Source organism: Microcebus murinus, chromosome 17, assembly GCF_040939455.1.
Source record: "Microcebus murinus isolate Inina chromosome 17, M.murinus_Inina_mat1.0, whole genome shotgun sequence".
In the NCBI taxonomy this organism is placed as follows: Eukaryota; Metazoa; Chordata; class Mammalia; order Primates; family Cheirogaleidae; genus Microcebus; species Microcebus murinus.
Window position 1 is genome coordinate 58,056,592 of NC_134120.1, and position 19,301 is coordinate 58,075,892.

Here is a 19,301-nt window from a genome sequence, read left to right on the forward strand (position 1 = left end):
TTTCACTGTGCCAGTTTGACATAGGACTTCATTTGCATGTCTCTTTATCCTGAATCTTCCTACAGGTTATAATAAGAAAAATAGCTAACAGTTACTGAGCCCCTACAGTAGGCATCTGCAGGGCCCTTCAAAACATATTTTGTTTTGTTTTTTTCATTTGATACCACAGCAGTCTCATGAGATGTAGATATTTTTCCCATTTTCCCCCTGGCCTATTCCTTCTGATTATTCCCTTTTTTGTAGATGAGAAAGCTGAAAACTAGAGAAGTATCTTATTTGAAGACACATCACATAATTAGTAAGTGATGGAACTGAGGTTTAAAGACAGGATTATCCCCCTCTAAAGGCTTGTTCTTGATAGTCTTCCACACTGCCTTACCAAGGCAGGTAAGATAAAGGCTTACTTAAACTATTAAACATTAAAAGCTGTGAAGAAGAAAATATATTGGCACAAAGGGCTATTAGTGCAATGGAACATTACATTTTATTTTATTCTTCCTGATAGCCAGGACAAGTTGAGAGACTTGAAATATATAATTTTTAGTTAGCAAGTATGCCAATTTTTCCTCATCTCTAAATACTAAATTCCTGTTGATCTTTGAGCATCTATACAAGTGACATTGTGTGACATAGAGGATAATGATTTAATAATTTGACAATCAAAATAAAAGTATCCTTAATATAGCTGTTTTTGTGTCAAATGTATAACATTCCTTTTTCTATTAAAGTATAAGTTGGCAAAGGTGATTTTATTGGGAAAAATGGGTTTAAGCTAATAAATGCATAGTTTCACTGTCCTAACTTTTGATCCATTCATGGATTCCAAGTCCTCAGTGGGCACTGTGTTTTATAAATTCAGATATGATTAAGCTATGGAAATTTTTTTATTGCTAAATTTTAGTCTGTTAACTATTCAAAACTATGGGTGTTTTTTTTTTTCTGGTATTAATACAAAAACTGTCTAAAAGCCTACTTAATATACTACTTTCTTATAAAATTATTACAGTTTTTAAACCAATGCTTATTGTTGATCAGTTGTGATGATGAAGTGTTTGAGAATATTATTCTTGAAAACATGGAGTATGTTCAGGATGTCATTCTTTATTCTTCTTACCCTACTTCACTCCCACTTCAATCCATTAGCAAGTCCTATTAATACTACTTCCAGATTATCTACTGAATCCTCTCCTTCCTCATCACTGCCACCATGCTGAGCTGGCTGCACCCCTACACCTCACTGCTCTCCAGGACAATGACAGTAGCCTCCTCTCTGGCCTTGGGCTTTCATCCTGGCCCTCTCCACTGCATTCTCCAGATAGTAGTTGAGACTGACCTGGAAATACACCTGGAGTCAACTGGAGATTGTTGCTTAGTATCCTTCAGTAGCTTCCCATCATACTTAAAATCTAATCTAACCTTCTTATGCTATCTTTACAGGCCTGTGTGATCCACCCCTCCCTGTCTTTCCACACACAGTTTATGCTACTCATCCACCAAACACTTCAGGGCCTATCACACATTGCTTGGTTCAGGAACAGGTTCTTCCTCCAGCCTTGTGGTTAGCTCTACTCAACTTCAAGTTGTCTATTTAAATGTAATCTCAGGGAGTCTTACCTGACCACCCTAAATTCAGTCATTTGATTTTTCCTTTCTCCTCTCCCTTTTGTGTCCTTAATAGCATTTATCACCAGTTGTAATTATTTTGTTTGATTGCTTTTTTTTCTGGTCTGCATTCACTGAAATGTAAGCCTTATGTGGACAAGGACCGTGTCTGGTTTGTTCACTACTCCAATATGTCATCAGTGTTTATCAATAGTATTTAGGTATTCAATAAATACTTACTGAACAAATGAGAATAGGGGAGGCAAGCTGTCAGGAGGGCAGGGTATATCTGTTGGTATTTCAGTTTTAGCATGAATAATAATATACTGTCACTTGGTCAGATGGACCTAAACATTGTCAAATTTTGCTCAGATGGGGAAAAATTGGAGAATTATTCTGAGAGCCATTTATTTATCCTAAAAATTCCAGGTATTCTGTGTCTTTTTGGTGAGCATAGGTTGCCTTTTGCTTATTTAGCTAATTTGAATTGTATTGATAATGTGATTGCCTGATAATTCAGCCTTATGTTGAGGTTTATACTTCAAAGATAGCTAGCTACCTTAATTTAAAAATATTATTCATCCACATGAAAGTCTGTAAATTTTTTTTTTTGAGACAGAGTCTTGCTCTGTCGCCCTGGGTACAGTACAGTGGCATCATCATAGCTCACCACAACCTCACACTCCTAGACTCAAGCAATCCTCCTGCCCAGCCTCCTAAGTAGCTGGGACTCCAGGTGTGCACTTTACCACCTAGGTAATTTTTCTACTGTTAGTAGAAATGGGATTTCCCTCTTGCTCAGACTTGTTTCAAACTACTGACCTCAAGCAATCTGCCTGCTTGAAGCCTTCTAGAATGCTACCACCTCGCCCAGCCAAAATCTGTAAATTTTTTCTGAAACTGTGCCTTAATTTCCATCTGTTAATTGTGTGGTCCGTCTGAGATTTCAGAGAGCATGCTGTGTCTAATCTTGAACAGCCACGGCTATGAGTGGGCGTACTCACCAGTATTCTTCCTGAGCAGACCTGCTGGATAGAATGATCTGATTATCAATATTTAAGATTTAAAATGTCTGCTGGAGATAACAGTGTTGTCTTAGTTGATGAATTGTTTATGACAGACATTTTATACCAGGACTAGGTTGTTTCTTAAGGCTGTTCTTTATCAGTTTTTATAGGAAGATGTTGGTTTTTCTATATCCTGGGACATGAAGGGGCCTTATCTAGTAAATCTTCAGAGCAGTTCAGATCTTTCAGAATGAGTAAAAAGAGGGGTTTAAAACACAGCCTTGATTATTGCGACATTATTAAAATACCCATTCCTTTTGAGAAACACAGAGCTGATGTTTTGGTTTCCTGTGCAAATCATTCCTCTTCCTAATGTATAAGTACTTTTTTGATAACGTTGAAATATTTTGAAAACTTGATGTTTAAATACCATTTCAGATATTTCCTTTTATTTTACATCATCATATAGTTACTCTAGCCTTCTAATTAAACTCATCCTAATAAAATTATTTAATTGAAAGAACTAATTCACTATTTAATAATTTGAAGCCTTGGTAAGGCCTAGCATCCTTTTAGGTTACTGAAATCACAGGTCAAGTCACAGGATTTCTAGGTTTTAGAGGGATTCATTTCTTATGTCTTTTCTATGAAACAGAGGTGGCCAAGCCTTGAAGAAAGACTCAAAAGTTATAAATCCCTTGGTCTATACTGGCAGTTTCCAACTTAAGAAGGTGTTGTTAAGTCGCAAACGGCGAATGCATTTCCCCAGAAACGTTATAAATGGTAGTTACCCTGGACAGCACCCCGTACAGTCCCCTCCCCTTTCCCTCCCTTATCCCACCTGCCCCTGGAAGTAGGAATGGAGGTGTAGAATGAGAAAACCATACCAATGTGCATGACTAGAAGTCAGGAACCTTGGAAAGTGCTCTTTGCTCTGTCACTAACTCTGTGTCATTATATCAACTCATTTGACTTCTCAGGCTCTCATATTACTCATCTTTAAAATGAATGGGTTGGGCACAATTATTTCTAAGGTTCCTTTAAGCTCTGATGTCATGTGATTGGGATTTTCTGATGCCTAGGTTAGTGTCTAGGCAAGGATTTGTTTGGCAAAGCTGTGTAGGTGGTCAGGTACTTTGTACTTAACAACCTTTAAATATTTTTGCGAGTTATTCACCATTTCAAATTGGATAACCAAAAGCAGTTGTACACTCGCACAAAAAGTTTTGGATATTCTTATAGAAAAGCATTTCAGTTTTATAATGAAGGTCATTGAAAAAAGTTTTATTTCATGAACTCTTCTGCACTTTTGACATCACTCTGTTATTCTTTAAGCACTTCATGTTTTCAGGTACAAAAAGATGTTCCAGGCTTATCTTGTAATTTCCCTGTCCCAGCCAGTTTCTCAGGGAGTCCTGCTTCCATGGAAGGGGAATAGGTGTGCCCTTGCAAATAGGGTTCTCAGGGCTAGGAAACTTATTGAAGTTGTATAATACCTCTATTTCCAGTTTGCCACCACAGGGCTCTTGTACCTCTTCTCAGGTTTTAGGTTTGTATATTGCTCCCCCCACAGTGTAAGCCATAGTTCCTCCTCTGCTCAGTGCTACAATATATACAAAATAGTCTCAGAATTTTCACCAACAATACTACCTACAACAAACCTACTACATAAAATTCTAGATTTCTTTGCAATTCTCTTTGCCTTAAGAATTAAGAATATATCCTACAAAAGATGTAAACCCATGTATTTGGGGTCTCACTATGTTGGCCAGGCTGGTCTTGCACTCCTGGCCTCAAGGGATCCTCCAGTCTCAGCCTCCCAAAGTGGTAGGAATACAAGCATGAGCCGTTGTGCCTGGCCATAAATCCATGTATTTTTTTCTTTTTTTAAAACAGCTGGAGGTCATCAGATAAATCCATGTGTGCTTTTTTTTTTTTTTTTTTCAGATAGGGTCTCACTCTGTTGCCCGGGCTAGAGTGCAGTGGCATCATCATAGCTCACTACAACCTCAAACTCCTGGGCACAAGCAATCCTCCTCCCTAAGTCCTTCTGTTATAGTCTGAGTACTTCTCCCTTCCTCCTTCTTTCTACCCTGTACCAAGTAGGCACTCAGTAAATGTTTGCTCAGAGGCAGTCTGTGCCCTTCTTTGAGCTGATCCTGTCCAAAAGTATTTTCCTAAGTTAGATACCACTTCTATAGGAGTTAAGTATAATTAATCTCTCAGAAGCATTAATGGTCTGAATAAACAATCATACGTATGAATAAATAAAAAGTATGATATATGTAACCATATAATATGTAATTTTATATAACAGTATATAAATAAAATAATCATGTATTTATCAAACCCTATTAATAAAACCCTTAGATATTAACCACATTTTATATCTATTCATGTAGTTTTTAATTATTTATTGCTTACATATAATTTTCAATTCACAGAACCCAAGGTCTCTTGTTTTCTGGTCTCAGTTTCAGCCAGTGTTTCACATTAGGGTCATTAGGTGATGAGAAATTGTGGATTTCAACTTTATTTTTTATTTTAAGAATTGGTATATGGTATATGAAAACTATTGGTTTCTATCATATTTAGAACTATCATATACCTTATCATATACCTTATTAGTATAAGGTATATGAAAGCTATTATTGTTCTTTGGTGGTGTCATGATAGACTCTAAGTTATATAAATTCTAGTTAAGTATTTAAAAAAAACCAGACTGATAGAACAACTGGTATGAGCTAGGTATAGGAGTAGTAGGCCGGGGAGAGGAAGAAATTAAGTGGGGGAATGGTGTTGGGTAGAGGGAAAGGTGTAGAGGTGTATTTGAACTTATGACAGTGAAATCTAAAAAGAGTAGAGTGGGGAAATTAAGTTTTCTAGTACCCAATATAGTTGTTATCTGTTCTTTTTGTTAAAACTATTTAATAAGTGATTCTTCTTTAAGATAGCCGTTTTTATTTTTAAAGTGTGTTTTAGTCAGCCAGATTGACAGAAATACATAACTATACATGTTTCTTGGTATTATGTATTTATTGGTGAAGAAGAGAGAATACTAATGTTGGTGCAGCTGAATGTTGTTCAGTTCTAGTTATTCTTTAGATGATCCTCTATTAGAAGAATTACTAACATAATTTCATAGTTTTGCCTAATCGTATATTAAAGAAAAACAACCATGATATATTTGAAACATTTCTTCTTATAATAATTACTGTACCTTTAAACTGGAAATATATTTGGGGAAAAGCCTAAGAGTCTTTTAAAGGTTTCTTCTTCTTTTTTTTTTTTTTTGAGACAGAGTCTCACTTTGTTGCCCAGGCTAGAGTGAGTCCCATGGCGTCAGCCTAGCTCACAGCAACCTCAGACTCCTGAGCTCAACGGATCCTACTGCCTCAGCCTCCAGAGTGGCTGGGACTACAGGCATGCGCCACCATGCCTGGCTAATTTTTTCTATATATATTAGTTGGCCAATTAATTTCTTTCTATTTATAGTAGAGATGGGTCTTGCTCTTGCTCAGGCTGGTTTCGAACTCCTGACCTCGAGCAATCTGCCCGCCTCGGACTCCCAGAGTGCTAGGATTACAGGCAGGAGCCACCGTGCCCGGCCTGTATATATGCATTTTAAATATGTATATATGTTTTAGATCTTATTATAATTAAGCATATTTTTATCATCTTTTTCTTTATTATTTCCTTATGGGCCTATTTAATCGTAAAGCTCTTAGGACCTTTAAGAATATTTGATTATTTCTATCTTTTATTTGCATTGATATTTTCATAGATACAATAAAGCCATGCCTAGAGTAGCTCAAATTTTTTTTTTACCAATGATTAAAAAAAGCTGAAATTCTTTGAAAGTAACTTTTTGTATTTTTATTACAGGTAAATTGGGGTATTCACATTGTACAGAAACAGAGGTAAGTGAAGTGCTGAAATATTTCTTAGTGAAGCCATTGTAGTCCTGTTTAGACTAACTTGTATACTGAACTATTTCACTATGGTTTCTTGGCCTTCTGATAAGATGTGTTAAAAGCATGTATATATTTTCTGTATTTAGGAAGAGTAAAATGTAAAGAAAAATTAGTTACCTTGTCCATATTTTTATAATGTCAGGGTATGTTATAAAGAATAGTTCAATCATAGTTTAAAAATTTATTCTGTTATTATTTGTGCAGTTGAGTTAGGTAAGATCCAGAGCCCTTAATAAGAATTAGTTTAAGGTCAGTTTATTTTTTTCACAATCCAATGTAGGATGTAAAATATAATATAATAAAGACATGAAATATATAGTATATTGTATAAATAATATAATATGACATATATGTAAATATGTATATAATATAAAATATATTGATATTTTATTATTTATTGTCTTTATTATAAAGACATCAATTAAATATATTATACTCCCATGGAGTAGTGTAGGAAAAATAAGAGACTTGGAAATAGTATTTTAGTAAGATAAATAATGAGTTAAATGCTTATTATTTGTATAGGTAGGTTTATTATTTTTTAATAGTTTAAATAATTATATTCCAAATTTTGATTGTGATATTAAGGAGATTCTATGTGTCTCTTGCAGGAATTTGAACTATGACACTGAAGTACTAGGGCAGCATATTGTATGGTATTGTTTTCAGTAGCAGTTATATCATCCTTAGATTAGGGGTGGTAAATATTTTGTTAATGGCAATGCCTACATAAAGGATTTAAGAATTTATATATATATTTTTTATTGCATCTAAATATTGATACAGGATTTAGTAAATTTTAATTGTTTTAAGTAAAATTCAGGCTTCTTAAGGGATTATATTTTATAATAAAAAATAATTTATTTTTTGATTCAATTAAGTTTTATATTTTCTATTCAACTTTGAAAGTAGAGATAATTTTTCCAAATTGGTCTAAAAATAGGCAAGAACTTAATATTTTTATAATTAGAGGGTTTTTTTTTTTTTGTTTTTTGAGGCAGAGTCTTGCTCTGTTGCCCAGGCTAGAGTGCCATGGCGTCAGCCTAGCTCACAGCAACCTCAACCTCCTGGGCTCAAGCAATCCTTCTGCCTCAGCCTCCCAAGTAGCTGGGACTACAGGCATGCACCACCATGCCTAACTAATTTTTTCCCCTATATTTTTAGTTGTCCAGCTAATTTCTTTCTATTTTCAGTAGAGACGGGGTCTCGATCTTGTTTGATCTGGTCTCCAACTCCTGACCTCGAGTGATCCTCCTACCTTGGCCTCCCCAAATGCTAGGATTACAGGCATGAGCCACTGGGCCTGGCCATTGTTAAAGTTTTGATGTACTATTCAAATGATATAAAGGAGTAGGATTTGATTTGAATTAGAAGATACAAGTTTTATCTTGGGGTTTCTGGGTGTGCATCTTTCCAGCTATGCAATTTTGAGCAAGTAATTTTCTTCCTGAAAATATTATCTTTCTTATCTATAAAACATTTACTTCATAGACTTGTGCAGTTTTAAAGAGATACCATATATGAAAATGTTTCATAAACCCTAAAGGCAATTGTTGTAAATTAAGACAATGCAAATATAGAAGCATTCATCTGTATTATAGGTAATGAAATATGAAGATTTTACATACAAGGCATAGTTATAAGCCTCATTATTCTGTCTTGTTGCATTGTCATAAAATCAACATGGTTTTAATATTAACTTATTACTCACTTTATATAAGAGCATGAATTCATTTTATCTGATTGGTAGCCATTATTCTTTGATCCGTAACTTAGGTCACCAAAAGAATTGGAATCTAGGCGGGGTGTGGTGGCTCACGCCTGTAATCTCAGCACTTTGGGAGGCCCAGCAGGAGTTGGCTTGAGCTCAGGAACTCCAGGCCAGCCTAAGCAAGAGCGAGACCCATCTCTACTGAAAATATTAATAGAAAAAATTAGCCGGGCATGGTGGTGCAGGTCTGTAGTCCCAGCTATTCGGGGCCTAGGCAGAAGGGTCGCTTAAGCCCAGGAATTTGGGGTTGCAGTGAGCTATGATGATGGCACCGCACTCTACCCAGGTCTTTAAGGAAGAGGTTGGGATTGTGGATGGTTATTTATCTATACCGCTTGAATTTTTTTTTTTAAGTAAGAACATCTCTGTGTTAGTCTGGTAATTAGAATAGTAAGCTAGGCAGCAGAGGCAATGGGAACTACTTTTTTCTTGAAGTGTAGTGACATGAAAGAAAGGAAGTAGCGAGTTTGTTGTTGCTTTGTTTTTTAGGTTAGGGAAGATGGTACAGGTAGCAGTGGTGAGGGGACCAGGGAGACCGAGGCAGAAAGTCCAGATATATGCATATCTGATGAGGACACTGGCCACTGGGAAGCTGGCTGCCCAGCAGGGTTCCTGGGAACCAGGGCGGGCCAGGGCTCTGAGGTCTCTGAGGCTCCAGAGGATCTGCAAGGTCAAAACCATTTCGCAGTATACTAGGACGCGACTGGCTTTGTGCTTTCCTTCTCCTAAGCGTGTGCAGCGCAGCTTCTGAGGCCTCTTGCCGAGGACTGTTGGTCTGACCGCAGCAGCAGATGTGAGATCTGGCTGCTGTCCATTGAGCCCTGCAGTGAAGGGTTTGGCAAAAATGTAAAACAATACCACCCTTCTCATTGTTTTTTGTTTTTGGAAACTATAGTTTTTCCCCCATAAATGTTATTAACATATAATGGGTTTAAATAAATTAATAAGTTTTTTAAATCTCAGTTTTAACTTATAGTAAATGTTGATAGACTAGATAGCTCACATAAACAAAAGCTCTTTGGACTCCTCGGTAATTTTGTACAGTGTAAAGGGGTTCTAAACCCAACAAGTTTGATACCTGCAGGCGCGAGCACAGATGGCAGAGGTACCTCTTCCTTAGATACAGAATTGTGGAGTGAGAGGAGGTTTGAGAGTGCAGGCGTCAGCGCGGAGCGGCCAGGATCTAAGCCCTTCTTTTTCATCAGCAAGAAGACAGGCTTAGTCTTGGGAGTGAGGCTGTGCTGGGGCAGAAGGGGATCTGCCGGAGCCTCTCTAGGCATGCACATTGTTTTTCTGTTGAGCAAAGAGGTCCCAGTTCCCTGTAAACGCCCACGGAGCTCCTGCCCATAAGTCCAGACTAGAGTTGTGAGGCTGAGCAGCTGCGGAGTTGCTCCCGCCCCCCACGGCCTTTTAAATGGGGGTGGGGGGGTGGCTCAGCTCTTGGCACCACCCTTTCCTTCTCCCTTCTCTGCCTCGGATTCTCTCATGCTGGCTAGGTGTGAAGGTAGAGCGCTCAGCATCAAGCCTGCGGCAAATTATTGCCCCTAGTTGGAAGGTGTGAGGTTTCCTCGGATGGGTAAGGAAGCAGGGTTCTGCAGACCTGCTAGGGAAAGCAAAATCTCTTTTATCTTCTGGGGTTTTAGGACCCTTCTCAAGTCATATAGTTGAAATATAGAGCATTAAGTGTTCAGCTGGGCTTATTTTAATAGTTTCTGCAGTACATAAAAATCATATAAATGGTTTCCTAGTTTTATTTATAATTGTCTTTTTAATACTTTTCTTATATTGTAAAAATTGAAGTAAAATTATGAGTTTAGAGAGAGGAAGGAGACCAAAAATAGGCATTTGATCAACTTATATGATCTTTTATTTCAAGATGAACTAATCTTTTCTAAAATCAAGTATTTTCCCTTCTCACTGTTTGGAAAATGTTTTAATGTGCTTGATTATACTAGCATTTTCCAGCATTTGAATTCATGAAGGGAAATCTTTCATATGATTTGTTTTAAAGGATATGCAAATTTTTATGTTTAGGAGACAGTTTAATTTTTCCCTACAACTTTTTTCTATTTTTTGAAGGTATAATTTACATATAGTAAAATTTACCCCTTTTTATTTACAGTTCTTTATGTTTTGACAGATCTGTTGTTAACCATCCCCATAATCAAGTTCCATCATCCCCTAAATTCCTTCATGCCCCTTTGTTGTCATCCCTCCTGCTCCTCCCAGGGCCTGGAAACCACTGATCTGTATGTGTGTTTTCCTTATAGTTTTGAGAAGGACATGTAATTTAAAGAGTGTGTGACCCACATTTCTCCCTTCCTAGAAGTGTCTCTCAACTCACACTAGTAACTTATAAACTATTGAATGACTAACTTGTACTTGTGGACACGGAAGCAGTGCTGATCCAGAATTAGGGGTAGCTTCTACTCTCATTTTATAAATTTTTCCTACTGCCATTATTTAAATAGTTCTATGAATTATAATCTTATTTTTGAAGAAAATTGCTTAGTACTTAAAAATATTAAAATATAACTGATTTGAATTTTCAAGTATTTTAATTGAAGCATTTTATTTTTTAGCTTTCCAAATTTCATCACATTCTTGTCTCCTATTAACCACCACTAATTATATAGCACTCAGAGATCCTATCCCTTTAGCAGGAAAGAAGGTTAAATGAATAACTAGAACAATCCTTGGTGGATTAGCTATATTTTAAGTGGAATAGGTTAAAGTATTATATAAAGTTAAATTAACTTTTATCATTAATCTTGATAGAGCTGGTTTGTAAAAATCATACCATAGTAGAAAAATTTAAGTGTTAGTGAGGGAAAAGATTCATGTTCACATCTTAGAAATAAAGTTCATATATACTGTGTATAAATATCTATTCTGTGTTTCATTCCTATGTGCATCTTTAAGAAATACTCTAGAGCTTACTATTATTAATAGTATATGCTAGGTACTGTTATAGACATTAAATAATTTGATCCTCATAACAAATTTATGAAGTAGATACTATTAATTATTTGCATTTTAGAGATGAGAGCTCAAGTTAAGTAATTTGTCCAAGCCCATATAGGCAGTAAGTAGCAGAACCACTTATCTCACTACCTTTTGAATGTTTGTCTTTATCCAGCCTGTATTCATCTGCAGTATAAGGCATTTATATAATGCTGATACTTAATTTAGTGCCTTATTTGGAACAATGAAATGTTTGTGTGTCTCCTTAATTCTGTATATACCTGTTATCTATGACTACTTCAGTTCTTGACATTATGTGGCTAGGGGATGTGGTCCCACTCAATGTAACCTGGACAAAGGTGTAAACATAGTCCATGAACCTTTGACCCTGTAGGTTAGGTGAGTACAGGGTCTGTACTGTAGGAACTTGTGAAGCACTCTAATTCTAAGTTACTTAGAATGATTCAAGAAATGTTCTACATATTTGAACCTCCTGGGAAATGAGACTTAGAGTTGGTCTGCTCTGGGAAGAACCCAGAGATCTTGAGATAGGCCAAGAAATACATGAGTTAGTATTTTGGACTTACTCCATTCTGGTTATCTACAGGTTGTTTTTTTTCTATTCTTTTTCTATTTTTTTTTTTTTCCTCTTCACTCCCATGGAATATCTCCAGTTTTTGACCCAAGCTGGACTATATGAGAATTTTTTGTTACCTGAGCATCTTAGAATAAACTATCAAAGGCAGTACATGGGACTTGCTGCTTTAATGCTGAGTATAACATTTAAAAATGTCTGTTTTATCATTAGCTAGATCAGCCCGCTATACTTGATCTACCCTTTGGCTCATTTAGGTCACAATTGGATGTGTTTCACCTTTTTTACTTGACAATGGGCAGTCCTTAGTTAATTTCAAAAGTAACTAAAAAATCTAACCTGAAAGAAGTATGCAGTATTTTTATGTAAATATTTACGTGTATATATGACTGTAGAGCTGTATAAATGAGGCTGTTTTATAAGATTCTGAAGATAGTATTTGATACCAAACTAAATCTTAGAATAGCTTGCTAGGCCGGGCGCGGTGGCTCACGCCTGTAATCCTAGCACTCTGGGAGGCCGAGGTGACAGATTGCTCGAGGTCAGGAGTTCAAAACCAGCCTGAGCAAGAGCGAGACCCCATCTCTACTATAAATAGAAAGAAATTAATTGGCCAACTAATATATATAGAAAAAATTAGCCGGGCATGGTGGCGCATGCCTGTAGTCCCAGCTACTCGGGAGGCTGAGGCAGCAGGATTGCTTGAGCCCAGGAGATTGTGGTTGCTGTGAGGCAGGCTGACGCCATAGCACTCACTCTAGTCTGGGCAACAGAGTGAGACTCTGTCTCAAAAAGAAAAAAAAAGAATAGCTTGCTGAAAGAAGTATTTTTTATTAAATCTGCTCTTTTAGGCAGATGGCTTTGGCTGATCTTATATTTTATGGGTTTAATAATGGAATTGCATGACAAGCGAAAATAATGATATATGCATTATCTAAAAGGATTGGAAGAATAAGCTCTATTAACTGCTAGTAACAACAGCATTTTCTCCTTGGTCAGCAAGCTAAGAGGAATAGTTAGGAATGCTCACATTCTACTTTCTATCTTTTTAGGTTAAAGACCCCAGACATGCCTGAATTCACATGGCCATTTGATAGACATTAACTTACATGGTCTGGAAATCAGTTTGTGTCTTCAGAGAAAAATTTGTCTATGTGTCAGTTGCTACTTCTGGGTGTCAGTTTAGTAGAGGTTCTGGTAGAGGGGTGTTATGGTGTGATAAATAGATTACATGTATTATCAGACATAGACTGGGGCATTATGATAGCCTGGCACACTTGAAATTCAGTCATCTTCCCCCACTTCCACCCTGATAGTGTTTATTACTAAAATGGCCTTTCTGGGTTATAGTCATAGATGCTTATGTCAGGGGACATGATTTGACCATAGGATACAGAATTTATACAGTTATAGCATGTCTGACAAAGGATTTCAGACTAATCAAAATTATCTGGGAATAAACATTTTATAATTACTCTTGAAGGAGTAGAAGGTTTATCCTATAGGTAACTTAAACACCTCCCAGTATTTTGATCTGAGTACGTAGAACATTTTATTAATTATTTGCTATATCAGGGGCTATATCAGTCTGCCTTAATGAAAAGTTACAATGTTTTTAATAAAATAAAACTTTATAGTATTTTTCAGCATGCATAATCAATGTGGAAAGGGGCCATATTTTTATTTCTTTTTTCAAAATACCTTTATTCATTTGTAGAAATGATGTATATTTGTTGTAAAAACTAAAATATCACAGAAAGGTAAAAGAAGAATGTAAACATCACTTCATACCCTACCATCTAGAAATAATGGCTGTTTAGAATATTATTTTAGACATCACTTCCCATATGTAATAATAATGTTGGCATATTAGTTGAGCATCTGTTATGTGCCACTCTTAGAATTACATGCATCTTTGCATAAAAGACAAACTTGGCTTTAAGGAGTTAGCCACTCTGAGGGAAAGGATTTAGATATATAGGGCAGAACTTTCCAAGCAGAAGGACATCAGAGTGAACATTCTGAAAGAGCTAGCTGTTTTTGAAACTGACAGACCACCAGGATATCTGAGGCGTGGAGAATGTGAGGGAGAGTTATAGGAAATGTAGGGAAGACAAGGTTGCATTAAAGATTGGACATAGGTACATTTTCTCTTCAAGGGAAGAACATTTTTGTCTCCAATTTTCTTCTGTTTTCTAGGGTGATTCCTCTTTTGATGTGTGTTCTTTATCTGCTGTTTGCTTATATTCTTTTTTGGGGTAGTATTTTATGCATTCATTGTTTCATCAGAGTTTGTGTTTAATTAAATTTTTATTGTGATCATACAAGTGCAGTTGTATAAATGGATTTGGGAACAAACCCAGCTGACTCTTGATAGGCATACAGCCTACCTAGGAGAGGCAGAAATGCCCTGGCAACTGAAAGAAGAGCTAGCCTGTGCTGTGGAGATCAGTCAGTGGTCAGTGTGACAGATGGAATGACTGGGGAGTAAGAGATGGACAAGTCAGATAGGTGGAGACAGATTAAGAGAGCTTCTGCTGTTCAGTATGGTGTCTCGACATCTTCCCTCAATTTGATAGAAATTTTACCATAGTTGGCAGATATCATAAACTACAGTTTTCAGAAAACTCTCCATTGCCAGCAAAATTAGATAATTTACTTGGTGTTGTGATCATTACCTAATTTTTTTGATGATAGTATTTTTTAATTTTTTTTGACAGCTTGATCAAGATGTGATTCCCAACCATACAGGTTACCCATTTAGCCAATTCAGTGGTTTTTGTGATATTCACAGTTGTGCAACCATCACTACAATCAATTTTAGAGCATTCATGTCACCTTATAAAGATACCAGTTCCTTTTAGCTGTTATCTCCTGGCCCCAGCAACCACTAATCTACTTTCTGTATGTATACATTTGCCTATTCTGGATATTTCACATAAATGTAATCATATAATATGTGGTCGTTTGTGGCTGGTTTCTTTCAGTTAGCCTAATGTTCAGGGTTCATCCATATTATAGCATGTATCAGTACTTCATTCCTTTTTATTACTGAATAGTCCACTGTATGGATATAGCATATTTTGTTACTCATTCATCAGTTGATGTACATTTGAGTTGTTTTCACCTTTTGACTATTATGAATAATGTGCGTATTAACTTTTATGTACAAGTTTTTGTGTTGACATAGGTTTTCATTTCTCATGAGTATATACCTAGGAGAGGAATTTCCGGGTAAACTGGTAACTCCATGTTTTAACTTTTTGAGGATTTTCCAAATTGTTTCTAAAGTAACTCTATTATTTGACATTCTCACCAGCAGTGTAGAAGGGTTCTGATTTCTCACATCCTTGCCAGCACCTGTTACTGTCTGACTTTTTGATTCTAGCCATCCTATTGGGTGTGAAGTAGTATCTCATGTAGTTTTGATTTACATTTTCCTGATAACTAATGATGTTGAACATGTTTTCATGTGCTTACTGACCATTCATATATATTCTTTATAGAAGTGTCTATTCAGATCCTTTGCTCATTTTTAAATTGAGTTATTTTTATTTTTGATTTTAAGAGTTTTTTTATATACTGTAGATACAAGTTCCTTATCAAATATATATTTGTAAATATTTTCTCCCATTCTGTGGGTTTTCTTCCCACTTTCTTGATGGTATCATTTGAAGCATAAAAGTTTTTAATTTTGATGAAGTTCAGTGTATCTATTTTTTCTTTTTTTGCTTGTGGTTTTGGTGCCATATCTAAAAATCCATTGCCAAATCCTAGGTCATAAAGATTTGCACCTACGTTTTGTTTTGTTTTGTTTGAAACAAAGTCTCACTTTGTTGCCTGGGCTAGAATGAGTGCCATGGCGTCAGTTTAGCTCACAGCAACCTCAAACTCCTGGGCTCAAGCAATCCTGCTAGCTGGGACTACAGGCATGTGCCACCATGCCCGGCTAGTTTTTTCTATATATTTTTAGTTGGCCAATTAATTTCTTTCTATTTTTAATAGAGATGGGGTCTCCCTCTTGCTCAGGCTAGTCTCAAACTCCTGATCTTGAGCGATTCACCCGCCTTGGTCTCGCAGAGTGCTAGGATTATAGGCGTGAGCCACCGCCCCCGGCCCTAAGTTCATTCTTTTATGTGTAGATACACAGTTGACACAGCACCAGTTCTTGAAGAGACTATTTTTTCCCTATTGAATGGTTTTGTCACCCTTGTCGAAAATCAGTTGACCATAGATGTATGGGTTTATTTCTAGACTGTCAGCCCTGTTCTGTTATGCATTGCCATGCTGTCATGGTTACCATTGCATTGTAGTAAGTTTTGAAATTGGGAAATGTGAGTCCCCCAACTTTGTTCTTCCTTTTTGAGATTGTTTTGGCTATTCTAGGTTCCTTGCATTTTATATGACTTCTGAAGTGTGAAGTTAGGGAAAGTGTGAGTCCCTTAACTTCTGACAAGGAAGCCAGGTGGGATTCTCATAAAGCTTGCCTTGAGTCTGTGATGGCTTTGGGTAGTATCGCCATGTTAACAACAGTTAGCCTTCAGACCTCTGAGCACAGGACGCCATCCCATTAACTTAGGTCTGCTTCAGCTTCTCTCAGTGATGTTTTGCACATTTCCGAGTATTTTATGCTTCTTTTGTTTGTTCTTATTTATTTATTTATTTTATTTCAGCATATTATAGGGGTACAGATTTTAAGGTTTCAATGAATTCCCTTTTCTCCCCTCCCCCAAGTATTTTATTCTTTTTGGTATTTTGGGGAAGGTTATTTTTTTATTTCAATAGATTAGGAGTGCAAGTGTTTTTTTGTTACATGGATGATTTGTATAATGCTGAAGTCAGGGCTTTTAGTGAATCTGTCACCTTTTTGATACTATAAATGAAATTGTTTTCTTAATTTTATTTTGAGATTGAAATTGTTCATTACAAGTACATAGAAGTACAATTGGTTTCTGTATTCTGCTACCTTGCTGAATTCATTTATTAATTTTAATAGTTTTTTGGTAGATTCCTTAGTAGAATTTTCTATGTATAAGATCCTGTCATCTGTGAGATATAGAGATAGCTTTACTTCATTTACTTCATTTCCAATTTTTTTTTCATTTTCTTGCTGTTTCTTTTTAAAAATTGTTTTTGTGGGGCTAAAAATTAGAGGGTGCAGTAACCTCCTAAACTATTTAAATAATTTATTTGAAAGCTCTTTTATGAAAAAATGTTTAAATATTTGTGTTATGTGAGAGAATGTTTATATAATTTATATTTTGAGTGGAAATATATGTGTTTAAACAACCTTTTTGGTTTGGCGCATTGTAACTGAACTTAGAGCTGTTTTTGTTTCCCCTTAGTATCATTTTCTCTTTAGAATATTAACTTTTTAGAATATAAAGTTAAAAAGTATAGATGGCTTTCAAGTTGGTTAATGACTGACTTTACCTGTTAAACTTTCATGTTTTTATTCATAGAGGTTTCATTTGATATAACTACTTATTTTTCTTTAGCAACAAAGTTTATCAGACAATTTATAGGTTGTGGCCTTCACATCTGTAGGTAATTAATAAGTACCTTGCCTGCCTTGGAGTTTGAATCTGTTATCTAAGGGGAAATTCTCATGGATAGATAGAAAGAGATCTTAGGAAAATGAAATGAGTTGCGAAAGGAAGGAGGAATTATAAGTAAAAATATAAAAACTTTTCTTAAGAAAAATTTGCACTTGCTATTTATAGTTCCCATTCTAAATATAGGTTACACAGTTCTGCCCTTAAATTTTTCAATTTTGCTGGAGTATTGTCTTTATAAAATGAATAAAAAGAATTGTTGGTTTATTAGTAATTTTCTTAAAAGTAGCTCATGAATATGTTACATTGCTGAATAAGACAACAGAACCTGAGCTAGTTTGATGAAACCACTATCTTACCTAGTTTTATTCTCTTCCTTCCATAGTTTTTGAATTCAAACACTGGGTCAATTTGGATGCTCCACTGTGCCACTACCTACACAAGAGTTGCAAATAAGCACAGTATAGCAATCAAAAGTATTTAGAAAGTATCTCTTGAAGGATTTTATGGTAGATCCATTTTACAGGTTGTAACAACACTTACCAAAATTTCCTTTTAAAAATTCTTCAACTCCCTCATCCCTTGTGGCTGCTCTACCTTTGACTTGCACCTTAAGCAAAACTAACCACCATGCACCTATCCACACCACCCCACTTTCCCTGGAGCCCAGCCTGTCTGTCATCCTCTCTTTTCCTTGCCCTTTGTTTTTTCCATTTCAGCTAGTATCTAGATTCTCCACTGCAAATGGAATCCAGAATCAAGTGGCTGATATCTTTTTCCCTTTCCCTGTTCCTTTATTCCCTTCACCTTGATCCTGGGTCTTTCTTTTCATTTTCTCCATTCTATACCACACACACACACAAAAACCACAAAACTTTAATAATGACTGCGAGATATCTTTGGAAGTGGCCATTGTTGTTCTTACAGAGGTCATGGTTATTGGATATGACTTTATCTTGGGATGGAAAGAGGGCAGAATGTGAGACTGCCTTGAAGTTTCTATTCAAAGAGCTGTTCAGTTTTCTGTTTTAAAATACTTTGTTCTGGAAGGGACATGGGCCATTTTAAGAATGGAAGATTGGGAGAATTCTGCAACCCATGACAAGCTGTAAAAGGTTGCTAAGGAGATTCCTGTGAGAAGGAGCAGTATTTAAATGATCTGTAACTGAACTCTAACTTCTAAGGGCAGGAAATGAAAGAAAGGGAGTCTCTTTTATTTCACTTCTTTAACATTTTAGGAAGCAAGCAAAAGCAAGAATTTTCTTTTTTCTTAAACAAAAATAATTTTGTATAAAATTAACTCATGTTGTGTTAACGTGATATTTTTAAACATTTTATTGAAGTATAGAACATTGCGCACATGTGCGCTATAAAAAGCGCACAAATCGCTAAGTTACAGCTTGATGAATTTTTACAGGTAGTGATAATATTGTATTTTTTTTTTTTTTTTTTTTTTTTTTTTTTTTTTTTTGAGACAGAGTCTCACTTTGTTGTCCAGGCTAGAGTGAGTGCCGTGGCGTCAGCCTAGCTCACAGCAACCTCAAACTCCTGGGCTCAAGCAATCCTGCTGTCTCAGCCTCCCGAGTAGCTGGGACTACAGGCATGCGCCACTATGCCCGGCTAATTTTTTTTTATATATATATATATATCAGTTGGCCAATTAATTTCTTTCTGTTTATAGTAGAGACGGGGTCTCGCTCTTGCTCAGGCTGGTTTTGAACTCCTGACCTTGAGCAATCCGCCCGCCTCGGCCTCCCAAGAGCTAGGATTACAGGCGTGAGCCACAGCGCCCGGCCTGATAATATTGTATTTAATGTCATTTAATATATCCTA

At 36.2% G+C, this 19,301-nt stretch overlaps 1 protein-coding gene across 2 annotated transcripts in view; it reads left to right on the forward strand.

Annotated features, from left to right (window-relative positions):
- The window catches only part of SPIRE1 (spire type actin nucleation factor 1), a 182,625-nt gene that overhangs the window by 11,847 nt on the left and 151,477 nt on the right, over nucleotides 1–19,301 (forward strand). For both annotated transcript variants that reach the window (XM_012746047.2, XM_012746049.3), the window contains exon 2: nucleotides 6,495–6,529. In XM_012746047.2, the coding sequence (XP_012601501.2) occupies nucleotides 6,495–6,529 (35 nt within the window). The remainder of the gene's footprint in view (nucleotides 1–6,494; nucleotides 6,530–19,301) is intronic.